This window comes from Lemur catta, chromosome 15 (genome assembly GCF_020740605.2).
Source record: "Lemur catta isolate mLemCat1 chromosome 15, mLemCat1.pri, whole genome shotgun sequence".
In the NCBI taxonomy this organism is placed as follows: Eukaryota; Metazoa; Chordata; class Mammalia; order Primates; family Lemuridae; genus Lemur; species Lemur catta.
In genome coordinates, this window is record NC_059142.1 from 12,601,331 (window position 1) to 12,627,393 (window position 26,063).

At 48.7% G+C, this 26,063-nt stretch overlaps 1 protein-coding gene across 14 annotated transcripts in view; it reads left to right on the forward strand.

Annotated features, from left to right (window-relative positions):
* MINK1 (misshapen like kinase 1) overlaps nucleotides 1-26,063 on the forward strand; it is a 52,221-nt gene that overhangs the window by 18,133 nt on the left and 8,025 nt on the right. For all 14 annotated transcript variants that reach the window (XM_045527108.1, XM_045527113.1, XM_045527114.1 and 11 more), the window contains exons 2-13: nucleotides 16,584-16,649; nucleotides 18,275-18,331; nucleotides 18,419-18,544; nucleotides 20,470-20,580; nucleotides 21,025-21,115; nucleotides 21,561-21,691; nucleotides 22,009-22,063; nucleotides 22,201-22,279; nucleotides 22,535-22,710; nucleotides 23,147-23,216; nucleotides 23,617-23,827; nucleotides 25,711-25,827. In XM_045527108.1, the coding sequence (XP_045383064.1) occupies nucleotides 16,584-16,649; nucleotides 18,275-18,331; nucleotides 18,419-18,544; nucleotides 20,470-20,580; nucleotides 21,025-21,115; nucleotides 21,561-21,691; nucleotides 22,009-22,063; nucleotides 22,201-22,279; nucleotides 22,535-22,710; nucleotides 23,147-23,216; nucleotides 23,617-23,827; nucleotides 25,711-25,827 (1,290 nt within the window). The remainder of the gene's footprint in view (nucleotides 1-16,583; nucleotides 16,650-18,274; nucleotides 18,332-18,418; nucleotides 18,545-20,469; nucleotides 20,581-21,024; nucleotides 21,116-21,560; nucleotides 21,692-22,008; nucleotides 22,064-22,200; nucleotides 22,280-22,534; nucleotides 22,711-23,146; nucleotides 23,217-23,616; nucleotides 23,828-25,710; nucleotides 25,828-26,063) is intronic.

A 26,063-nucleotide genomic window follows, 5' to 3' on the forward strand; every position in this document is an offset into this window, starting at 1 on the left:
GAAACTGACCGTTGGGGAGGGAGACAGAGTCAAACTCTCTGACAGCGTGTAACATTTCAAAAGCTACAGCCTTACACTTACCTAAGGTGAGACTTGGGAAGGAGCACTGGGGAAGTAAAGGCAAAATACCACCTCAGCTGCCTAGAAGACTTTGCAGGGTCCTCCGGCTGGGGATTGGAGTGGCTAGTGTGACCTCCAACAGTCTTCACACCCAAGGCTGGGGCTGCCCTCCCAGGCCTGCAGTTCTCTATTTTCCCTTAGAAGGTTCTAGAGGCAGGCAGAACCTCAGAAGAAAGCTGTTTATCTTTTAGGTTGTTCGGTTTATTTTTAAATTTCTGGCTGTGGTGGTATTTATTTTTTCCTTTTCCCTTTCCCCACTTCCCTGGCTCAGCATCAGAAAGGGACCATCTGTCCCTTGCCTCGCCTGTGGCCATTTTAGAACCAGAGCAAGGCTGCTCAATGCTCGTCCCTTCTTCCCTCGCTTCCCCACTGCCTGCCTTCCTCTGCTCTGCACCCCAGCACCTCATCTAGCTCCCTCCGTGTGTCAGCTACCCACCTTCTGGAGGCCTCTCCATCTGTGGAGACCTCTAGACTGGATCAAGCCACCAGCCCAGGGTCCCTGTCTGAGGCAGCCAGATCTGTGGGGAACCTAGACACTGAGGTGGCAAAATCAACTTGTGGAAGGAGGAGGGGAATTATTCCCAACTCCTCTGCTCTGACAGGTTTCTGATGAGAATGGTATTTGTGTTCATGGATGTGTCATGTCCTAACTCGTTTCTGCCTCTGCGTGTATCTGCAGGTCCGTGTGTGTGCATGTTTCACACATCCTTCTGGCGTAGAGACCCAGGAAGAGCGAGTCATAAGCCACCCCTCCTCCCTGTACATGAATATTTTTCCTGGTTTCTTTCTCTCCCCTCTACTCGCAGAATCTGCCTGATTTCTTCCGCTTCTGTGCTTTATTCCTGTAAAAACACTTCAAAACATGGATAGCAGTCGATAAACAGGACTAGTACTTCTCAGTGTGGAATCAGAATGAAAGGACAGCGTGAGAGGTAGGGTTAGCAGCATGGAGTCAGTTTTAGAGAGTAAGGAAAGCTGGGGAAAAGTTTGTTGAAGGCTTTATTAGAGAGTCCAGTTTATTATGGGATGTGATGGACAATAGGGAATTGATGAGGGTTTCAATCTTCTCTTTTCTCTTCCTTTGGGTTTATTGGCTCAGTGAAGAAGTGCTCTGAAGCTCCCCTCTGTTCCTTCCTTTCTTGGCACAGGAGTATTTAATCCGTCCCCTGCTTGGCTTTGGGGTAGATGGAGAAATCTTCAGGCCTGGGAGGGCCACCTCCTGTTGAGAAAAGCCTGCATCTGGCTGTCTACTTTCCCTGTGGGTTCCTGGGGGCTGTGCCTGGTATCCCTGCTTGGGTAGGAAGGAGGATGTGATCTTTTCCTGCCACTTCTATCTTCTCTCTCTTACACATACGCACTCATTCTGTTTTTCCTCACACACACACCCTCCTTTTTTCTTGTGTGTGTGTGTGCAATACACACACATATCCTTTAGCTACTCGTATCTAATTGAAGGATATCTAAGACTCCACCCCCTCTCCTTCCACATTTCTGCCACAGTACTGTCTGGGTAAAGCCTGCGTCCTTGTGGGCCTTGAGTCCTTGGTGGAAACCCCCTGCCCCCACACTGTGGAAGGGGTTTAGGGTTAGTAATCTGGTTGGTGGTGGGACTAAGGGATGGGTTTTAAAGCTAAATTTGCATGGCAGTCACTGTTTTAGTACTTAGATTGTTAGTGTTTGGGGGTGGCTTTGAGAGAGCTGGTAAGTTGAGGGGAGGTTGGAGCCCCCTCCCCCAGGCTGTCCCTTGATACTGCCCTGCCTTTGCCTCCCTCTTCCTCTTTGTGTGGGCCCTTCTGGATTACAGGAAGAGCTCAGGAAACAGGCCCATTGTTTTCATCTGGGAGGGCGGGAAGGCCTCTGTGCCCAGCCCAGGCTCACTCTCCTCTGCAATGGTACCAGATAAATAGAGGCTCCAAGGCCCTGGCAGCCCTGTTCCTCCAGGAGTTGTTTGGCTTGGGACTTTATTATGCCAACTCTTCTTGGTTCCTTCTTTAGACCACAAGTTCCCATTCTTTACCTAGTGGCCCCCCTCGTTCTTTGCTCTCCCTTTCCCCATTTGTTTTTCTCTGTCACAGGTTTCTCTGAGTCTCTCTCATCTTCTGTGTGGTCCTTGTGCGGCTGGTAATAAGAGGAAGTCTGCCTTTTGTAAGTGTGAGATGGGAGGGGGGGGGTCCCCCCAACTCCTGTCTGGTCTCAGCCTGGCAGTTGGCTTCCTTTGCTTCATCCTCTTATGCCCCCAACACCCAGGCAGCCCCACCTCCTGGCACTGTTCCTCCATCTGGGGTGGGATGGCACCTTGCCTGGCTGCAGCAGCAGGACCTGCCGGGGCATATCTGAGTGAATAATCATTGCTGGGCTCGAAGCACAGGAGAGACCAGTCCTTCCCTTGTTTCCACTGGCTTTTTTATGTTTCTTGCCCAAGGACTTTCATTTGTTCCCCAGGCTTTATGATCCCAGTTCTTTCTACCATCTAGCAGCTTCCTAGAATTTCCTGGAATGTTTAATGGATCCTTCCAGCTCTGAAATTCTATAAGACTCATGAGTCAGCAAAAACATGGGGGATACATTTTCCTAACCTATCTGCTTCTCCTGCAGTTGCTTCACAAGCAATCTTACCCTTTATATTTTAGCATATGCAATTTGGGATGTTAATTCTCTTTTCTCTGTGTTGGTATCTGATTTATAAGTGCCCTGAAGGTAGAGCCAGGCTTTAAGAAGGTATGCTTTGTCAGGCATTTAATAAAGATGCTGGCTAATATTGATAAAACAGTTTGCATTTGTTTAAAAAACTTTACGCCTCAAGGGATTTCATCTAAATGAAAGCCAACATAGCAGGGATTACCTTCACCATCTGGAGACAGGCAATCAAGTACGAAGGGAAGGGGCAAGTTGTTAGAGGAGGGATTGTTAGTAGAATGAGGACTGGCAGCTAGAGTTCTAACCTACCAACTCTAGGCCACTTCCAGGAAATTTCACCCCAAACCTCAGTTGCTTGCCTCCTTTTGCTCATTCTATCATCCACCCCTTTCATCCTGGAGTCCACTCTGACTCCAGACCTCTCCCATGCATTTCCAGGTTTCCACATGCTCATCCTGAGGGTGTCAGTGGGGTTTTCTTCTTTATTCCCCTGGTCCTACACCCTTTGCTCCTGGGCACTGAGCTTCCATCCCCACCCCATCCCAGCCTCTAACCCAGACTGTGTTTTGGTGGTTTGAAAACAAGGTATCCATAAACCCACTTGCATTTTCTCTTGGGAAATAGGCAAAGCCTTTGTTTCTAATTTTAATCTGTCCTACTACTGCATTAAAATAACTTGTAGTTTCAAGGAAGGGAAAGGAAAATGTCAGTTGATGCTGGGCCCTGGGCATCAGGGGTAGAGCTGTTTCTTTCTCCTAGTGTGAGCTATGGAAGGAGTCCAAGGATCCCCTTGAGAGCCAACAGCAAGGAAGAAAGAACTCAAGGCCGGTTTGTGCCTGGTTCTCTCCTGGTCACTTGTAGGGAGCAGAGTCCATAGTGAAGGTGTAAGTCAGTATCCAGGGAGGGATCAAGGTGCTGTGCCTAGTCTTTGTTCAACACCAGTCTGGCCCCAAATGCTGGGGAGATTCTGAAACATAAGTCAGTGCCTTCAGAAGTTCTGGGGGTTGGCGCTGGGGGAACTAACACACTCGAAATAATTAAAGGGGGATTTGAGACAAGAGCAGAGTCTGAGGGGACAGCTCGTGCCCTCCTGTCCCTTACCCACTGAGGCTGCAGGTTTCCTCTCCCCCCACCCAGCTTTGTGCCTCTTCTCTCCCTCCAGCCCATGAGCCTCACCTTTTTTCAAAAAGGTTCCCTGACCAAGCCCATCTCTGCCTTGCTCCATCTGGCATTTAAACATTAAATTGATGAACATTTGAGTACTTTGTATATACTCAGAAACATACCTGGAGCTTCAGGGGAAATGGGAACGGATGACAGGCAGTTCCTGAGTGAGGTGAGGGTAAGGTCCCAAAGGAGCTGCGTCTCACTGACTACGTGCCGGTCGGGACTAAACATGCATGCAAGACATGGTCCTGTGTTACACGTGGAGTATGTGGAGTTACGTCCACCAAGAGAGTTTTTGCAGTTAACATCACTGTTGTCCCTTCACATCTCAACAAAGCAACAGGAGTAATTACACATTATAAACGACATCATGTGCTGCAAAGCACAGTGCCAGGTAACATCTCTCTGATGCTCTTGACCCACACAAGGGGGTCTGTCTGGTGTCATGGGGCCCCACCCTTCAATAATTGAGTCCAGCACTTATGATGCCTTCCACAGCTTCTCTATCAACCACAGGCTTCATAAAATTTTAATATATGTAAAATATGGGAAGATAAGAAAAGCTTAGTGAGTGAAAGAAAGCAGCCACAGACTGTTACCCCACATGTTCACTGTGCAACAAGAGTAGTTTTGTGTATGCTGCAGATCCAGAAAAATACTGCTGTTTTCATTCAGGCACCCATCTCAGTACAAGTCTGCATAACTCTCACACTGTGTATTACCCAGGTACCACCTAGACGTGGTTCCTGCCCCTCTTACAGAGCCTCCGCTCTACTTGGGAAGATGAGACATAATCACTTGAAAAGTCGAGTAGTGATGTGGTCTGGCCTGCTCGGTTGCAAGGAACCTCCTCTAGCTAGTCAAATAAAGGAATAGTTGTAGCGTAGACTCAGGAGCCGGCTACGTGCATTCAAATCCTGGCTCTGTCATTTAATTAGCTGTTGACCTTAGCAAGTTCCTTTCCTTCACTGAGCCTCAGTTTCTTCATCTGTAAAGTGAGAAGAATAATAGTTACTTACCTCATGGGGTTATGTGAGGATTGCATTGGTTGGTATATGTAAATTACTTAGCACAGTGCCTGGCTATCAATATTATTTTTTATTTAAGGTCAAGAATCTTGGCTGGGTGCAATGGCTCACACCTGTATTCCTAGCACTCTGGGAGGCCGAGGAGGGTGGATCGCTTGAGCTCAGGAGTTCAAGACCAGCCTGAGCAAGAGCGAGACCCCCGTCTCTACTAAAAATAGAAAGAAATTAGCCAAACAGCTAAAAATAGAAAAAAATTAGCCAGGCATGGTGGCACATCTCTGTAGTCCCAGCTACTCGGGAGGCTGAGGCAGGAAGATCGCTCGAGCCCAGGAGTTTGAGGTTGCTGTGAGCTGGGCTGATGCCACGGCACTCTAGCCTGGGCAACAAAGTGAGATTTTGTCTCAGCAAAAAAAAAAAAAAAGAATCTTGTGGGAATCTGGGCACCAGAACTGCAGCATAGATAGTTCCTTGGAACTAGAATCATAGAGTGGTTCTGGATTCATGGTAATACCAGGGGATGGCTAGAGTCTGTCAGTCACTTTCATACTTTGTCTCCTCTGCAGCTCTCATCCCCTCTCCTCCGTGTCTGCTGTGTTCTCTGTGTATAGTCTGGTGCTCTCTGCTCACTAACGGCTCCTCTTTCCTTTACCTGAGATAATGGCCTCTCGATCCCTGACCTTCCATGTACTCACTGTCTGGCATCTTCCCTCTTAGTTGGAATGGCCGAAGGGGATATGTGCCCTAGGTCTTCTTTTCCCTTCAGTCTTGGACTGACTCCCTTGGGTCAGGAACCCATCTCTTGGCTTCCTGCTGGGGCAAGAAAGGGGATCAAATAGTTGAAAATGTGATCCCTCAGGCAACAGGAGCTGAGTCTGGCAAAGCACACTGCAGGCTGTGGAGTCAAGTTTCTTAGGTCAAATCTTGGCTCCACCACTTCCAAGCTGTGTATAACCCTGGGCAAGTCATTTAATTGCTGTAAACTTCCTTCCCCTGTGAAATGAGTGTGACAATAGCACCTAGCTCAAAGTTTATTATGGGATTATACTTCTGAAGTGCTCAGCAGTACCAGAAGCAAAGAAAATGCTCAAAAATTACTAGCTATTGTAGTTATTAAGGGGTTGCATGAGAATGGGCAATGGGAATGATCTCTGAGACACCAATATGGTACCTCTCCTAAGATAGTAAAGATCAGGGCCAGATGGAAGGGACAAATAATGGCATTCATTGTTCAGAGAAGGGTGCTGAGACAGCTTTTAGACTGCAGCTTAAATATGTCTTCGAAAGAGCCTTTCCCTGATTCCCCAGACTTGGTCAAGTGTGTGTTCTCTTGGCACCCTATACTTCTCCATACCACGTAAGACTTACCGCAGCTATAATTAAACAATTAATGATAGAGTTATTTAATGCCTGCCTCCCCCATCAGAATGTGAACACCAGTATGGCTGGGACTGCCCCATTTTATTCACTGTGCTATTCCCCAGCCTGGCACAGTTTTTGGCACACAATAAGGAAGGAATCTTCATGGAGTGTGGACCTGAGAATTTGGAGTCATAAAGTTAGAATTGGAAAGTTTTCTTATCGTTGAAAGGGAACCCAAGGAAGTTAAGTGACTTGCCCCCAAACACACAGCCTGTTAGCAGCAGAGGCAAAAAAAGAAACCAAATTGGCCTGGCTCTTAGTCATATGAGTTGTTGTATTTTATTATTTTCCATGTTTGTCTTTTTCACATGTTATTAGTCCAGAAACATTTTACGGGTTTCCTTCCATGTTATTAGGGTAGCTTTCTTAGACTGGAAACTGTCATTAATCAACAACAGTTTATTGAGTACTGTGGTAAGTGCTCTTAGGATTATTTTTTTGGTGTTTTTTAAAAAGTGATGTATAATAATTATTCATATTTATAGGGTATATGTGATTTTGATACATGTATTCAGTGTGTAATGATCAAATCAGTAATTGGTATATCCATCTCCTCTAACATTTATCATTTCTTTGTATTAAGAACATTCCACATCTTCTCCCCTAGCTATTTTGAAATATACAATAAACTGTTGAAAACTGTGGTCACTCTATTATGCTGTCGAATGCTGGAACCTATTCCTTCTGTGCAACTGTATTTCTGTACCCATTAACCAACCTTTCCTTGCCCCCTACTCTTCTCAGCCCCCGGCAACCACCATTCTACTCTCCACCTTCTTATTTTAATTAATTAATTTCTTTTTTTAGAGTCAGTGTCTTACTCTGTTGTCTAGGCTAGAGTCAGTGGAGAGATCAGAGCTCACTTCAGCCTTGAACTCCTGGGCTCAAGTGATCCTCCTGCCTCAGCCTGTTGAATAATCTCTACCTTCATGAGACCAACTCTTTCTAGCTCTCACATATGAGAGAGTACATGCAATGTTTGTCCTTCTGTGCCTGACTTATTTCACTTAACATAGTATCCTCTAGGCTCATCCGTGTGGCTTCAAATGACCGGATTTCATTCTTTTTTTATGGATGAATAATATTCTATCATATATATATACACATATACACCACATTTTCTTTATCCATTCATTCATTGATGGACATTTAGGTTGAGTTCATATTTTGGCTATTGTGAATAGTGCTGCAATAAACGTGGGAGTGCAGTCATGCTTTAAAAAGGGCTTTTTTGAAAAAATAAACATGAGAGTGCAGATATCTCTTTGATATATTGATTTCCTTTCTTTTGGGTATTTACCCAGCAGTGGGATTCCTTGATCATATGGTAGTTTCGTTTTCAGTTTTTTGAGGAACCTCCATACTGTTCCATAATGGCTATACTAGTATACATTCCCACCAACAGTATGTACAAGAGTTCCCCTTTCTCTGCATTCTTGCCAGCATCTGTTAATTTTTTGTCTTTTTGCCAATAGCCATTTAAGTGGGGTGAGATAATATCTCATTGTGGTTTTGATTTGCATTTCCCTGATGATTAATGATGTTGAAGGATTATTTTTAATAACATCTTCATTGAGACATAATTCACATACCATAAAATTTACCCCTTTAAAATATTTTAAAGTGGTATTTAGTAAATTCACAGACTTGTGCAACCCTCACCACAATTGCAGAACATGTTCATCATCTCCAAATGAAACCTATTACCCATTAGCAGTCATTACCCATTCCCCCCTCCACCTAGGCCCTGGCAATCCCTAATCTGCTTTCTGTGTCTGTGGATTTGCCTATTCTGGACATTACACATAAATGGAGCCATGTACTATGTGGCCTTTTGTGACTAGCTTCTATCATGTTGTAACATCTAGCAGCACTTCTTTCCTTTTTATTGCCAATAGTACTTCATTGTATAGATACACCACATTTATCTATTTATTAGTTGATGGGCATTTGGGTCATTTCTACTCTTGGCTATTATGAGTCTTCCTGCTGTGAACATTCATGTACAGATTTTTATGTGGACATAAGTTTTTAATTTTCTTGAGTGTCTACCTAGGAGTGGAATTGTTGGGTCATATAGTAACTCTTTGTTTAACATTTGAGGGACTGCCTAACTGTTTTCCAAAGTTGCTGCACCATTTTACATTCCCATCAGCAGTGTATAAGGGTTCCAATTTCTCCACAGCTTTCTGGACCCTTGTTATTGCCCTATCTTTTGATTCTAGCTATCCTAGTGGAAGTGAAGTGGTATCTCATTGTGGTTTTGATTTATATTTCCCTAATGGCTAATGATGTTGAATAGCTTCTCATGTGCTTATTGGCCACTGTATATATCATTTTATTTTATTTTTATGTTTTTACTTTTTTAGAGATATGTATCACTCTTTTATCAAGGCTGGAATGTAGTGGTGTCATAGCTCACTGCAGCCTCCAACTCCTGGCCTCAAGCAATCTTCCCTCCTTGGCTCACCAAAATGCTAGGATTACAGGCATAAGCCAGCATGCCTGGCCAGCCACTGTATGTATATCTTCTTTGAAGAAATATCTATTCACACCCTTTGCCCATTTTTAATTGGATTATTTGTCTTTTTATTGTTGAGTTGTAGGAATCCTTTTTATATTCCACATACAAGTCCCTTATCAGATATATAATTTGCAAATGTTCTCTCCCATTCTGTGGGTTGTCTTTTTACTTTCTTGATGATGTATTTTTAGGCACAAAAGTATTAAATCTTGATGAGGTCTAATTTATCTATTTTTTTCCTTTTGTTGCTTATACTTTTGATATCACATGTAAGAAACCATTATCTAATCCAAGGTGATGAAGGTTTACTCATGTTTTCTTTTAAGATTTTTATGGTTTTAGCTCTTACATCTTTACATCTATGATTCATTTTGAGATAGTTTTTGTGTATGGTATGAGGTAGAGATCTAACTTCATTTTTTTTGCTTGTGGATATTCAGTTGTCCCAGCACCATTTGTGAATGATCTTCATACTGTTGTTGAAAATCAATTGACCATAAAAGTAAGAGTTTATTTTTGGATTCTCAGTTTTATTCCTTTGATCTGTATGTCCATTATTATGCCATTGTCACACTGGATTACTGTAGCTTTGTAGTAAGTTTTTTTTTTTTTTTTTTTTGAGACAGAGTCTCACTCTGTTGCCCGGGCTAGAGTGAGTGCCGTGGTGTCAGCCTAGCTCACAGCAACCTCAAACTCCTGGGCTTAAGCGATCCTCCTGCCTCAGCCTCCCCAGTAGCTGGGACTATAGGCACGCACCACCATGCCCGGCTAATTTTTTCTATATATTTTTTAGTTGGCCAGATAATTTCTTTCTATTTTTAGTTGAGACGGGGTCTCACTCTTGCTCAGGCTGGTCTTGAACTCCTGACCTTGAGCGATCCACCCGCCTCAGCCTCCCAGAGTGCTAGGATTACAGGCGTGAGCCAACGCGCCCGGCTTGTAGTAAGTTTTAAAATTGGGAAGTATGAGTCTTTCAACTTTGTTCTTGTTTTCAAGATTGTTTGTCTCTTCTGGGTCCCTTGTAGTTCCATATGATTTTTAAAATATGCTTCTCAATTTCTGCAAAAGAGCCAGCTGAGATTTTGACAGAAGTGCATTGACTCTGTAGATCTTAATATTATTTCTGATCCATGAATGTGAGATATCTTTCCATTTACTTAGGTCTTTAATTTCTTTCAACATTGTTTTGTAGTTTTCAGTGTACAAGTCTAACACTTCTTTGGTTAAAGTTATTCTTTTTGATGCTATTGCAATTGGAATTGTTTTCTTAATCTCACCTTTAGGGTATTCATTATAGTGTATAGAAATATTGTTGATTTTTGTATGTTGATCTTGTGTCCTGCAACCTTGCTGAGCTCGTTTATTCTAATAGATTTTTAGTGGATTTCTTAGGATTTTCTACGTTCAAGATCATATTAGGGGCTGGTCGCGGTGGCTCACGCCTGTAATCCTAGCACTCTGGGAGGCCGAGGTGGGTGGATTGCTCGAGGTCAGGAGTTCGAGACCAGCCTGAGCAAGAGTGAGACCCCGTCTCTACTAAAAATAGAAAGAAGTGATCTGGCCAACTAAAAATATATATAGAAAAAATTAGCCGGGCATGGTGGCGCATGCCTGTAGTCCCAGCTACTTGGGAGGCTGAGGCAGTAGGATTGCTTAAGCCCAGGAGTTTGAGGTTGCTGTGTGCTAGGCTGACGCCACGGCACTCACTCCAACCCAGGCAACAGAGCGAGACTCCGTCTCAAAAAAAAAAAAAGATCATATTAGGTACACATAGAGATAGAAATTCTTCCTCTCTAACCCAGATGTCTTTTATTTCTTTTTCTTGCCTACTTGCCCTAGCTAGCACCTCCGATACAACATTGAATAGAAATGGCAAGAGTGGACATCATTGTCTTGTCCTTAGATTATTTTTAAAAATATATCTACTTGGTCCTATTCTTGAGAAACTTAAACTCATGATGAAGATGAGATTAATATGTAAAATTGAGGTAGAAATTTATGGATAAGATAGCTTGTGATGGGCTAGAATAGCTAGGGGAGACTTCCTGGAAAACAGTTAAGCTTTGGCGTGGCTGACAGGAGAGAGGTCATTTTTAAGCAGAGTTGGTCACATGAATGTAGGAAAAAAATGGACCTGAGTCGTGTGCCTGGGAAAGGAGTCAGTGAGCACAGAAGTGTTATTGAACTGCCTTAGGGAAGAATAGTAGTCGATCACCCAGAGCGCTGCTGGTCAGCCTACCACTCTCAGGCTGCCTGACTTCACGCAGATCGCCACTGCTCCTGGATAGTCCTACATTTGCCCTTCACCTGCCTAGTAACTCTCTAGAGCAGTTTTTCAAAGCAGGTCCACTGACGCTCTGCGTTATAATCACCCAGGATATCTGGTAAATAAACAGATTCCTGCTCCTCACCACAGACCTGCGCTGCTAAATCAGAATCTCTGGAAGCAGATCCTAGGAGTCTGCTTCCCAATGACTCTTAGGTGCCCTGTAGTTTGAGAGCCACTACCATAAAGCACCCTGTATAGCATCCATTCTCCAGCTTTGCCACTTCATTCAGACCCCACTCCTACTTAGTAGATGATCTTCCCTCTGACTTAATCATCAAAGTCAAGGTCATTGAGTATTTATTACATTCCTTCATCTTCTTTCCTCTTTACCTCAACAGACCACTGTCTCCATCTCTTCCTGTCCTCCTCTCTCCCTCCTATCTTTATTTACCCATGCCCTTGTTTCCATCCCTCTCCATCTTCTAGCAGCTGGCTAGACAAGAACCAGACTGCTGAGGACAAAGAATTTGAGCTCGATGAGGAAGAGCCGGAGAAGGCCTACAACACTGTACTACAAAGTTGTGCCAGGACCGTCCACGGCTCCCCAGGGGCAGAGCACCTCCCTCTGGAGGCTTCTCTTTGAGGATGACCAAGAACAAAGACACAGTATTTGAAGGGCCCACATTTGTAGCCAAATCAATGCACAAGTCACATTGGAACTGTGTTACATATCTCCAGGCATTCTGAATCCTCGGATATGTGTATAATAGAAATAGGCCCTATTGTATTTTATCACTACTGTAAACCAGTAGAAAACATAGTTTATATTCTATGAAATAAAAACATACACACATATACATATATATTATTTAAAAAATCAGCTCCTCAGACATCCTCCCTTTTTGGCTTCTTCCCCTTCACAGGAGTAAAAGATCTTCCCTATTTTGAAAACCCTTTTGTCTGACCGTGCTGCCTCCTCTAGCCATCATCTGATTTCCCCGCTTCCTCTCAAGGTTAGACTTCTGCAGAGAGGGTGCTTCCCCCAAAGCTTTCTCTTCCTCATCATACCCCTCTCTCCCCCAAGCCCCTGCTGTCTGCCTTCTGCTCTCCTAACTGCAGTTCCCACAAAGGTTCCCAGTGGTTTCATAGTCGCCAAGGCCAGTGGTATTGTTTCAGTGCCCTCTGACCACTCTGCAGCATTTGAGGCCATCATCACCTTGTCCTTCCTGAATGATGGTCTCTGTGACCTTCTCCTCCTCTGATGTCTGTTCTCCTGCTCTCTAACGTGTGGCACGTGGCCACCCTTCAGAGGCTGACCTTGGCTTCTTTTTTCTGGTGCTCTATGCACTCTCCCTGGATATCTTGTCTGTATCTCCACCTCTCACACTCAGGAATGTCTCTCAATTTGATCTCCAGATCCTTACTTCTAACTGCCTGATAGACGTACTCCTGTGCATCCCCCAGCATCTCCAACTCAACATCCAAACCCAAATGGCTGTCCCTCAGTAGGGCATGGCCTTCTCCACTCTTAAATTCCTATCACCAGGTGGAAACTGACCCAGCCTCCAAAGCCCAGCTCCAGCACCATCTCCTCCAGGGAGCCTGCCTGAGATTCCCAACCAGAATGCCATTCTGTACCCTGAAACCCTAGAATGGACGTTTCACCGAATCCAACTTCCTCTCAGCTTGTGGAAGAAAAATGAGGCCCCAAGCAGTTAAATATTTGCTTAGGGACACACAACTAATGCCAAAGTTCTCACTAGAAATCTACTCTCCAGTGCTCTTTCCACCATACCAAGCAATTTCTTAATGGCTTTAGTGCTTTCCATTGCTCTTTTTTTTTTTTTTTTTGAGACAGAGTCTCATTCTGTTGCCTGGGCTAGAGTGAGTGCCGTGGTGTCAGCCTAGCTCACAGCAACCTCAAACTCCTGGGCTCAAGCGATCCTACTGCCTCAGCCTCCCGAGTAGCTGAGGCTACAGGCATGTGCCACCATGCCCGGCTAATTTTTTATATATATATATTTTAGTTGTCCAGCTAATTTCTTCTAATTTTTTAGTAGAGACAGGGTCTCGCTCTTGCTCAGGCTGGTCTCTAACTCCTGAGCTCAAATGATCCACCCACCTTGGCCTCCCAGAGTGCTAGGATTACAGGCGTGAGCCACCATACCCGGCCTCCATTGCTCTTATGACATGTATGACGTATAATCATACACTGCTGCATATTCATATTTGGGTACTTGGCCTGCCTATAAAATGATAAGGTTATTTGTTTCTCATTCATCATTGAGCTCCCCACTGTGCCTAGTTCAGGAGTTGTCACATAGTTAGCACTCAGTAGATATTTAAGGGATGAATGAAACACACTGAGATTGCCTGATAGGTGTTCCCTTATTAGGGCCGACCCCATTGCAGGACAGATGGAGCATGCACTCAGAAGGTATTTATTGGTTGGTTAATGCTGGGGCAAGTTTAAATATCAGGCTGAGGAGTTTGGACTCTGTTCTGTAAGCATTGGGAGCCATGCAGGTTCTGAGGCGGAAGAAAGCATGTTTCTTTTTTTTTTTTTTCCCCACGCCTCCCTGAGAAAGCATGTTTCTAGGAGGGTCCAATCAAGCAGTGGCAGCAGAAGGCAGATGTGATGAGGCGGAAGCTCCAGGAAGGAGACAGAGGGATTGGTCTGAGCCAGTGGTTTTTGGTACTCAGAGGAAGAGGTGGAGCAGGTGCATTTTAAAGGGGAAAAGACAGGGTGGCTGTGATGGGAGAAGAAAGGAGGACGAGCATGGGCAATGCAGAGGCAGGAATTTGGTGGGGAAATGGTGCTGCTGAAAAGTGGGACAGGGTGGGGCCTGTGTGTGGCGTCGTCTGCGGAGGGTGTGAGGTACCATGACCACAGTGTGATTCCCCGAATTGCCCTTTCAAGTAGGTGTGGTCAGGAAGTGGGCTTGAAACCCATGAGATGTCGGTATCTGAAGCCAGTGTGCCTGACCTCAAAGATGATGCTTTCATCCCTGCCAAGCATGTAGGAAGGAGACAGACTGGGAGTTAAGGTTACAGAATGAAAATGTATTTGTAGTGATTTGAGTTGATGGTGGTGGATCATTATGACTCTAACAGGCTCGTCATATTTGCCCTCTTAGTTTAGGAAGCATCCAGAAGATGGACCAAAGTCACGGCCATAAGTCCCTTTTCTGTCTACCCTCCATCTCAGAAGGAACTAAAGTTAGATCCAAGAAAGGACTTTCCAACAGTTGGAGTTAAGAGTCCCCAGAATGGATGAGGTGTTCTCTTGGGGAGATCTCTAGGGAACTCTGTTCTCTTTGAGCCTCTCAGTCTAGAATTGCAAATAGACCAGATGACTTCTTCCAGCTTCCTTGCAGCTCTCAGGTTCAGACAGGCCTCCTATTAGCCCCACCTGCAGTGACAGTGCCGCCCTTCCTGTGGGTCCTACTGTCTTTTTAGGCCTATTAAAGATTTTTTTTTAGTAACTTCAGCTAGAGATGAATAATTGAACATAAACCCATGAAGTTCTTGGTCTGGTCAGCCCAGACCTCTTCAGGGCCCACACAGAGGGAACCCCTCTTCAGTCTGTCGAGTCTGCTTGCCGAGCAGGTTGGGATGTGCTCTGGGGCTGCCGTGCGCCCAGCCTGGGTGAGGTGCTGGACGGACTGGATGAGCAAAGAGGGCTCAGTTCCTTTCTCCAGGGCATTTACAGGCAAGTCAGTGTACAATCACAGTGCTCTGTGATACATGCTCGGATAGGGCGCGCACAGGGAGCCAGGGGTACGTTTCCTGTCCTCCAGTTCCTTTCTGAGAAAATGGGCAGGCAGTGCTCAGTGAGGATGTTCTTAAAAAGCCTTGGGCTAGTGTCTCCCTGGTCTCCAACATGCCCAAGTCATCTTCTATGTGCTTTTACTTCAGTGAATGAAGGAAGTCTTTTGGCTTCTTTGTGGGGTGTTTTTGTTGTGGGTTCCTCCTGCCCCCAGAAATCCTATATTGGTTTTCATAATCAGGGAGAAAGGGAGTTTAGATTATATACTTTTAGGATTATCAGCACAGAGGACTGTGTATTGCCTGGAGAGCTTATTCCTAAATGCCTTCCTCACTTTCTGCCTCTGTTCTCTGCCCCAGCAGTAGGTGGGGAGGGGGCCTGCCCTGTGAAATGCCAGAACTGTCATTTTGCAAGAGATGCAGGAGTGTGGACAGTGCTGGGGCCATACCTCTCTCCAGCTTGCAGCTCCACCTCCCAACCTCTCTCTCAAAAAAAAAAAAAAAAAAAAAAAAAGTTCCTCCAGGAGGGTGTGGGTGGCTTCCTGACAGCAGCTGTGTTACTGAGGCCAGGCCTGCCTGCTCGTGGCCCAGTGGGAGGATGAGCCTCTTTAGAGGCTTTGTTCAAGCCCTTCGGGCCCTCTCCTCCTGGCACTGCTTGGCTCAGAAAAGTAGGAACAGAAAGTTCTCCCTTCTCCTCTGCTCTCCCAGAGGCCCTCTCTCACCATCACCTGGTCTGTTCCTCCCTGGAGGTCCCTGCTGCCCCCAAACCCTGGCCTGAAAGCCCTCAATCTCAAGAGGATTGGGAAGGGCAGAGAAGGACAAAAGGATGGTGGCTCTTAAATTCCTGTTCCTTGCTAGCTTTCCTCGTCTCTGCTTTTAAAAAATAATAATAATGAGGTCGGGCGTCGTGGCTCACGCCTGTAATCCTAGCACTCTAGGAGGCTGAGGCAGGTGGATTGTTTGAGCTCAGGAGTTCAAGACCAGCCTGAGCAAGCGTGAGACCCCGTCTCTACTAAAAATAGAAAGAAATTAGCTGGACAACTAAAAATATATATAGAAAAAACCTAGCCGGGCATGGTGGCGCATGCCTGTAGTCCCAGCTACTCGGGAGGCTGAGGCATTGCTTGAGCCCAGGAGTTTGAGGTTGCTGTGAGCTAGGCTGACGCCACGGCACTCTAGCCCGGGCAACAGAGTGAGACTCTGTCTCAAAAATAATAATAATAATGCTAATTAACTTTTATCGAGCACACGCTCTGTGCCAGGTACCATCTTAAGCATTTTATGGTTACTTCCTCGTTTACACCAACCACAGAGGTAGGTGCTCGGGCATCCTCACTTTGCAGATGAGGATACAGACACGCAGTTTGTCAGCAAGTTTGAAATCTAGAACATGTCTTTGAAGAGCCATCTGGGCTCTGACTTCTATGTTTTCTCACCTCCTTCCAACTTTTCCCATAGAACATTAATTCTGAACCAATGTAGGACGAGGCAGCTGGCCACCAGGGTTCCTACTGCAAGCCCCCTCCTAATACACTAGTGTTCACTCTCATAACCTGACTGAACACCTCTCTTCTCCCCTCCAGCTTCATAATCCTGTTCCGAAGTCCTGATGCCTTATTCTTTCTGTCTCCCTCCCACCCTCTCCCCGCAGGACCCTGCTGGGATCTTTGAGCTGGTGGAAGTGGTCGGCAATGGAACCTACGGACAGGTGTACAAGGTGAGACTCACATGGTGGGACTTTCTGCAGAGGGGAGTGGCTTTCTTGAGCCCCTGCAGCTGGCCTGCAGCAGAGCTGGAGCCAGAGCTCAGGCTTTCTGTTTTTGAGACTGCCTCTCTACCCCACAGAAGTGACATTTTTTTGGCCACTGATTGTAGCTTTTACCCTGGCCAGCCCAGCCCTCTCACATGGCCTCACCACTGCTCATACTTGGATGAGGGGAAGTGACTGCAGCAGGGAGTGGGGATGTTCGAGGTGGGTGCTGCCCCTGAGCTGGAGGCCACCCTCGAACACACAGCCTGCTTCTCCATCTCCAGACACAGTGCTTGGTATCTTCACAAGTCCCCTGCGTCTCTGTGGCCCTGTGTTTCCTGGACCACTGGGAGCCCTCACTTTTCTGTTACCCTCCTTCCCTTGTGAGCTTTGGGGAAACAGGCACTCCCCCCACCATCTCTTGCCTAGTTGTTACCATGGAAATAGTAGCTCTGTGTGCTCCTGCTTCTCTGGGCTTGGGGTCTTGAATAGCTGCTGAGGATAAAAATAATCCATGGGCTGGCAAAACCCATGTCCCCCCCAGCCTGCTTTTCCCCAGGAAGGCTTGGATTTCCATGCCTATGCCTTAGACGGCTCCTGCTAAGAATTGCAGAAGGATGGTGGGGGAGTGGGGAATGTCTGGGACACACTCAAGAAGTGGAAGTTTCTTCTCATTAGGACTGTCAGTGGCTCCTCTGTTTCCCCAAGTTCCCCCAAATCTCAGCTCTGTCTTTATTCTTTCCCTATCAGCAGCCATAAAAACCTTTAGGGGTAGGGTTGATTGTGGGAGAGGCCTCCTGTCTGCAGCACCCAGCATTTTTGTCTTGCTTAGGAGATGAGAGAGAGGCAGAAGTGCCCGTGCCCCTCCTTCCGTCCCTCCAGCCTTGATCAGGATGGAGAAGTATCTTTCACTCCCCACTCTGACTTTCATGCTGTAGAAAGTCCAAGCCAAAGGGGCTGGAACAGAACATAATTATCTCTCACTTATCTCTCTTGAGGTTCTTTTTTTGTTTTGTGTTTTTGTTTTGTTTTGTTGACACTCTCTGTGGCACCAGGTAGAGTGCCGTGGCGTCAGCCTAGCTCACTGCAACCTCAAACTCCTGGGCTCAAGGGATCTTCCTGCCTCAGCCTCCTGAGTAGCTGGACTACAGGCACATGCCATGATGCCCGGCTAATTTTCTCTACTTTTGGTAAAGACAGGTTCTCACTCTTGTTCAGGCTAGTCTTGCACTCCTGACCTCAAGTGATCCTCCCTCCTTGGCCTCCCAGAGTGCTAGGATTATAGGTGTGAGCCACCGCCCAGCCTCTCTTGAGTTTTGATGGAAGCAGAAAGTTTTTAATGTATCCCCTTCATCTTTATGGAGTTTATACCTCGGAAGTCCAACGGAGGTCATTTTTCTGTTAGCCATGATGGCTCAGGAACGTTCCCTCGGTCCACTCCTGTGGCCAGCACATAGACCAAGGTGTCTAGCCACAGTGATGGGCACTTCCTAAGAAACAAAATGGCCAAAAGATGTGGCCTCTCCCAGAATCAAACCCTCTCTGTGTTTTGCTCCCTGAGATCCCTCTGTGCTTGGCTCTCTGTCCTGTAGGGTCGGCATGTCAAGACCGGGCAGCTGGCTGCCATCAAGGTCATGGATGTCACAGAGGTAGGGAGCGGAGCTGGGTGGAGAGAGGGAGCATTGGGGAGGGGGTGTGGGGGGAGTCTAAGGGCTCAGCTCCTCCCATCCCCCTAGGACGAGGAGGAAGAGATCAAGCAAGAGATCAACATGTTGAAAAAATATTCTCACCACCGAAACATTGCCACCTACTATGGAGCCTTCATCAAGAAGAGCCCCCCTGGGAATGACGACCAGCTCTGGGTGAGAGATGCCCCCGCCTGCCCTCTCCACACTTCCCTGTGTCCAGGCTGCTCCTGAGGAACTCGGTGTCAGTGCCCAAAGCGTCTTCCTGCCAGCCCTCCCTCGGTCTACCCAGCCTCTCCTGTCTCTGGATGCAGAGAGACCCATGCCTCATAAGCACCACACTTCAGCCCACACGCACACTGCGGCCTCTCGTCCTCTGCGTGGTTGGTGGCGGGGCCCTGGTGTTGGCCCTGTCCTTTGCTCTGACCAGTCGCTCACATTGCGTCTGACAGGCACTTAGTAAATAGTGAGCAAGACAATCCTGGTAAGGGCTAGAAGAGACCACGGGGAGGTTAGTCTGTCAGTTTTCTTGCCTTGTGAGCACAGCTCCTGGCAAAGCAATGGAACCAAAATATTTGTGGATGGGGACAGGGCTCAGACCCCTCCCTGCAGTGCACTCCCTTCCGATGCTTATTCAAACCAGAGCCTGCTGTAGCTCTTTTGGGCCTCCCCTGAATTCCTCCTGGCCCAAAGCATTCATAAGAGTCATTCTCCTCCCTAGCCTGGGCCCTGGTGCCAGCGGATTCCCCAGCCTCACCCTCTGTGGTACTGAGCCCAGCCAGAGGAGAGAGCAGCAGGGAGTGTGGCAGTGGCTGTCGGGAGTTTAGGTGCTTATGCCGAACAACAAGTACTTATTAAGCGCTTTCTATATGCCCTGCACAGATAAACATGAACCATGGTCCCATAGGCTTTTTGGGGACACACGCACGCACGCACGCACTCACTCACTCACGAATAACAGGTAGGTTTACCTGCCAGGTGTGTGCAGTGGGAGATCACCGGGGGCTAGAGGCTAGGCACCAGTCAGCAAGCGCCCTCTTCTGGATGTATTAGGCACAGTCCTCCCCTCCTCCCACTGTGATCTGCTGTCCAAAGAGCAGGCACATGCAAATTACTCTATTGCATATGCAAATATATGTCCCCTTCCAGCCTTTTCCTGCATTGGACGTGTGGCTTTAATGAAAACTTGGGCAGGCATGCTGATTTCCAGAGGGACTGGTTGGAGCCATCTTCCCATTTGGCCCCAGCTTCTGGGTCTCAGCAGCTCTCCCCTCCTGGCCTTGTCACTCTGTGCTTGAGGAGTTTCTCCCAAGGCCTGCCCAGGTCTGTGGCTATCTAGACAGACTCCATGCACTGTTTTCATCTCTAGCAGGCCTGGAGAATTGCTGATTCTTTGTCCCTTTCTTGCCTCTGAGTCAGGGACTGGCAAACTTATTCTGTGAAGGGCCAGGTAGTAAATATTTTAGGCTTAGTAGGACATACTTGCTCTGTCACAGCTACTCAATTCTGCGGTTGTACCATGAAAGCAGCAATAGACGATACATAAACGAAAGACCTTGGCTGTATCCCCAAATACCTTTACTTAGGTCACTAAAATTTGAATTTTATATCATTTTCATGTGTCATGAAATATGATTCTTCTTTTGATTTTTTTTCCAACCATTTGAAAATGTAAAAACCACTCTCAGCCTACTGGCCGTACAAAAGCAGGCCTTTGGGTGGCTCTCATTTGCTGACCCCTGATCCAGAGCGATAGTTCTTAACCGTTTGGGCGTCTCGAGTCTCACTGAGAATCTGGTGAAAGCATTTGACCTTCCTCAAGGAGAATGCACAGACCCACATCATTTTGTCTACAATTTCAGGGCTTCCTTGGACTCACACTGTGGACCCTGCCAGTCCTTTCCCTGCCGTACCTCCTTTTGCTTTCTCTCTGGATCTCAGAGGTCCTGTGGCCTTTGTGAGGGCTCATGCGGCCCCTGCTCCCCAGCTTGTGCCAGGTCTAGCCCCAAGGCCTCTGGTCCTCCTCCAGCGGTCTAGTGAGGGGGTGGGGGAGGCCTTGCCTGACTGATACTTTCCCTTCCGGTACCTTCCTGGGGCTGTAGCTGGTGATGGAGTTCTGTGGCGCTGGTTCAGTGACCGACCTGGTGAAGAACACAAAGGGGAACGCCCTAAAGGAGGACTGCATCGCCTACATCTGCAGGGAGATTCTCCGGGTGAGCTCTAGCCTCTCCCCAACTCCTCATCCTGGGCTGCCCTGGCCAGAGCTTCTGCACGGGCAGAGCCCCTCCCTGCACCGGGGAGGAGATGCAGCTGCTCTCTGGAGGGAGACCAAGGCTGATGGGACAGAGGGTGGAGACAGAGTCCCAACCTTGGGAATTCTCAGGCTGTTGGAGGAAACAAGCCCCTCTCTTTCCAAGCTCTGCCACCTCTCCACTTGCAACCCTGTATCTGCTGGGGGATTCACCTGCAGCCACCACTCAGAGAAAGCTCCCCTAAGACAGCTCAGCCTGGACCTGGGCTCCGGGTGGGAAGGGTCTGCTCCTTCACCCCAGCCCTGTCCAGACTGACACTCCTGCTCCTCTCAACCCACTCCCACCTCCTTGCTCTTTCTCACTCCCTCCACACCGCAGCTAATTTTCCCTACTCTCCTGTCCCAGGGGCTGGCCCATCTCCATGCCCACAAGGTGATCCATCGAGACATTAAGGGGCAGAACGTGCTGCTGACAGAGAATGCCGAGGTCAAGCTAGGTGCGCTGGTTCCTTCTGAGGCCAACGGGACAGAAAATAAAGGGCCCCCTTTTCCCTCTGGTGGCTCAGGTCCAACTACCTGCCTGCTGTGGAGGCCTGCTCCTTTCTCTTTCCTCTCTCCTCTCCTGGGATGTCCTGCCTCCTGCTGAGAATCCCTCAGGATCTGTCCCTGCCACCTATTGTGCTCCAAGCACTGTGCAGGTCCCTCTGGGGAGGTGGGATCTGATGACCCCTCCTGCCTGGGATGCTGCCCCTTGGTTTTTCTCCAAGATGTAGGAAGACTGGATCAGGTTCTTCAGGATGTTGATGGGGTAGAAGAGGCTGCGGGGGTGTCTGGGTGGGGCAGGACCTCAGCTGCCTCAGGTGAGGCGTGCACATACATGCAGTAGCATGAGGCCAGGGAGCAGCGTGACTCCTGCACTGACCCTGCTCCACATCCTCACAGTGGATTTTGGGGTGAGTGCTCAGCTGGACCGCACGGTGGGCAGGCGGAACACTTTCATTGGGACCCCCTACTGGATGGCCCCGGAGGTCATCGCCTGTGATGAGAACCCTGATGCCACCTACGATTACAGGGTATGAAGTGCAAAGTTGGAGCATGAGGGCCGCCAAGGGCAGTTAGCAAGAGGGAGACGATGGGGCTTGAGCAGGCTGGGGAACAGAGGGAGGTCTGGTGCCTATTAGCCAATGGGGTTGGGGAGTATTTAATGGCAAGGAAAGTATGGGTGGGAAGACAGGGTGAGCTGGAGGACAGGGCAGGATGGGAGGAGAGGGCCTCAGGAAGGGGTGTGGCCCAGCATGGGGTCCCGGGGAGGCCAGGGATGATGGGTGAAGAGAGGTTACTGGGCAGAGTTGTTGAAAATATTCACCTGTCTCTTCTCTCCCTTCTGTAGAGTGACATTTGGTCTCTAGGAATCACAGCCATCGAGATGGCAGAGGGAGCCCCCCGTAAGTGCTGACCCTGCTGGGGTAGGATGGGAGAGAAGGGGGGCCCAGAGAGCAGCTGCAGGGAGGTCCTGTTGAGGAGGGGCCCTTTTGGCTCTCAGCGTGGTGAACAGGGCTGATGGCGTCTCTTCTGTGCCCAGCTCTGTGTGACATGCACCCCATGCGAGCCCTCTTCCTCATCCCTCGGAACCCTCCACCCAGGCTCAAGTCCAAGAAATGGTAGGTCTCTGAGAGTTTGGTCTCTGGGACGGAAGGCCTCTGGACAAGGCCACTCTCACCTTAATGTCCCTCTGTGTTCAGGCTTGGATCTGCACCATAGAAGAGGTGCCGGGGGGCCGGGGGTGGCGACTGGTGTTGGGATATGGTGAAGACAGGAGGGAAGTTGAGGTGGCTTTTGGACAAATGATCCACCCTTCCTCCTGCGAGCCCCCGTCTGAGGGGGGCCCTCCCAGTGTGAGCCACCACTGTTTCCAGGTCTAAGAAGTTCATTGACTTCATCGACACGTGTCTCATCAAGACTTACCTGAGCCGCCCACCGACAGAGCAGCTACTGAAGTTTCCCTTCATCCGAGACCAGCCCACGGAGCGGCAGGTCCGCATCCAGCTCAAGGACCACATCGACCGGTCCCGGAAGAAACGGGGCGAGAAAGGTCAGTGGGCGGTCTTAGGAGACACTTTGGCTGGGCCCCCTCCTTTAGCCCTGCCCCACCTGGCTCCCCTGAGTTCTCCGGTCCCCAGCTGTCCCTGCACGAGGAGATCTCCTTTCCTACAGTTCCAATCCCCAGTCGGCCTTCCTAATGAGAGCTGTCCTTTCACATCTTCACAGAAGCTCCATATTGAGCACATGTGTGTAAGTGCACGCATGCGTGCTACCGCATCCCATCTCCCCTGGGACTGAGTCTCAGTCTCTGTCCAGGCCCAGACCTGAGACCCACTGTCTCCCCATTGCTCCAAGGAGGTGGGTGGTGACCCTTACACTTGGTCATCCAGATGGACCTTATTGGTGATCCCCATCTAAGGTTCCCCTAGCTCAGGGTGGGGCCTGGGGCACTGGGTAAAGAAACAGCAGTGATCTCCCCCCTGCAGAGGAGACAGAGTATGAGTACAGCGGCAGTGAGGAGGAAGACGACAGCCATGGCGAGGAAGGAGAGCCAAGGTGGGCTTGGCAATGGAAGTGGGAGGGTGGGGGCCGTCACTCACTGTCAGAGGGGACAGCAGTGGTCCTCAGCTTTGGGGACTCTCAGTCTGGGGCAGTGGGCACAGAGGGGTAGGGACAGACCTGTATAAACCAAATCCCTGAGTGCTAAAAAGTGGGACAGATGAATGAGCCAGAGGTGGGGAGAGGGTGATTCAGGGCTGAAGGTGGGGTGCAGGCAGGAATATCAAGAGGGCAGGCCTGACAACTGGGCAGAGGGAGGACAAATCTCCTGGCCACCTGGGAGTGGCCATGGGCAGACTGGTCCAGTTACTGTACCCACTGAGGTGGCGCCCCAGGGATGAGAATGGGAACCAGCAGGGTTCTGACCCCAACGCTTCTTTGTGCCACTCTGACCCAGCTCCATCATGAACGTGCCCGGGGAGTCGACCCTGCGCCGGGAGTTTCTCCGGCTGCAGCAGGAGAATAAGAGCAACTCAGAGGCTTTAAAGCAGCAGCAGCAGCTGCAGCAGCAGCAGCAGCGAGACCCTGAGGCGCACATCAAACACCTGCTGCACCAGCGGCAGCGACGCATAGAGGAGCAGAAGGAGGAGCGGCGGCGTGTCGAGGAGGTGGGGCTGTCCTGGCGGGGCCTGGGCCCAGGCCTGGTGCAGCTCGCTGCTCACCTGGTCCGTCCTTGGTTCCATTAGGGCCACAGGGAGACAGGGAGCGAGCTGTCTTCCAGGCTTGTCTTCTAGGCTTTTATGGAAAGGCCTCTATTATCAGAGGCTCCGTCCCCAGGCCCTGGTCCCCCCGCCCAGCTGTGTGTGGATGGTTGTGCCATCAGCATCCCTTGAGAGCAGAGGCATTTCCATTCCCCATGACAAGACTATCCCTGCCTTGGTTTCTGCATGTAAACCTCCACTCGCATGGCTCTAGCTCCCTTGCCTGTGGTGCCGGTAGCCGGGGATCTGTGCACAGACACTTCCGTGCACCTGTGCGTCTGACTCCAGCAAGCAGCTGTCTGGCCTGCGTGTGAGAAAGATCCTTTTAAACACCCTCCTTTTACTTTTGGTGATTTTGGCTCAGATTTTTTGTAAAGTACAGTCTTGTCAGTTTGGACTAATTAGAGGTGGGTGGAAGAAAGTCATTTCAATTAATACAGAATCTTACTTTAAATAAGTGCAGTTTTTTTTTTTTTAAAATATCACCAGTTAAAAATATATATATATATAAATCTATTTTGTAGGAAGGCATGGTGGGGAAGGATAGGTGTTGATTGGTTTTTTAAATGCCTTAAATTATGGTATTTTTGTTGAAACAATTACATGATTTCAAAGTTCATGAGCTGTACTTAACAAAATATTAGTCAAAATAATAGGCACTAGACACAGCAGCCACGCTGTCCGTCTGCTGCTCCCCAAAGTTGGCCCCTGTCTTTGTTCAACAAAAAATAATTTGTGGCTGGGCGTGTGGTGGCTCACGCCTGTAATCCTAACACTCTGGGAGGCCGAGGCAGGAGGGTCGTTTGAGCTCAGGAGTTTGAGACCAGCCTGAGCAAGAGCGAGACCCCGTCTCTACTAAAAACAGAAAGAAATCTGGACAGCTAAAAATATATATAGAAAAAATTAGCCGGGCATGGTGGCGCATGCCTGTAGTCCCAGCTACTCGGGAGGCTGAGGCAGAAGGATTGCTTGAGCCCAGGAGTCTGAGGTTGCTGTGAGCTAGGCTGATGCCATGGCACCCTAGCCTGGGCAACAGAGTGAGACTCTGTCTCAAAAAAAAAATAAAATAATTTGCAAGAAAGGCTACTTCAGAAGAGCCTTGTGTGGGCTTTTTTTAAAAAAATAAATACAGTGTTCAGATAGCAGAGTAATACAATCATGTCTAATTAGGCATTTCCTGGAGAAGGCCTGCCACCAGCAACTTCACAGAAATAGGTGCAAGTTCCCTCAAGCGTAAGGCCCCCGTAGGACTTGAGCTTAACATTTTTTTTTTGTTAGAGGGCAGACTCTTTGGTCAGAAATACAGTGAAAATAAAGTGCACCCTGGGCGCTGATGACTGACAAGGAGGGGGCCTCGATCTCTGTTTCCTTAAATCCAAGGGGTGCAGCGGGCAGGGGCCTGCTTCCCTCTTGTGGCCAAAGACTATCACTACAGCCCACTCTATCAGACTTAAGTGGAGGTGGATTTGGGGCCAGAATTGTTGGTGGGTTTGTTGTTGACCCTTGGTTTTGTGGTCTGTGGGAGTGTGAGTAGGGGAAAGTGTTGTCTCACTCAGCCCACTCCAAGGGCAGCAGTCAGCCCCACAACCTCTCTTGTGGCATGCTTACGGCTACCTGTGGACTCTTGTGTAGGGGTGGGTGTATTTGCAGAAACAAGTTGAAGCTGTCCTCTCTCGCCACCCTCCTAGGGAGCAAGGAGAGCTGCCCTCACTGCCCACGGAGCCCGCCTCCAGGGCTGTGCTGTCTCAGCACCTGGGACAGCCTCTAAGCTCACCTGCCTCTCCCCACAGCAACAGCGGCGGGAGCGGGAGCAGCGGAAGCTGCAGGAGAAGGAGCAGCAGCGGCGGCTGGAGGACATGCAGGCCCTGCGGCGGGAGGAGGAGCGGCGGCAGGCGGAGCGTGAGCAGGTACCGCGGCACAGCCCCGCGCACCGCACACTCAGCACTCCGGCCACGCTGCCCCCGCCCGCCCGCCCGCTCCGGCTGCCCGCCTCCCCTGCTGCCCGGTGCCCTCCCCTTCTCTCCCCACTCCTGGATTCCTCCTATCTTTTCTAGCTTCACTCTTTCTCTCTGTTTTCTCCCACCCTTCAACCCCTACCCTGGCTCCCCGCCCTCCTGTCTCTGTGCCTCATTCCGTCTCTGCC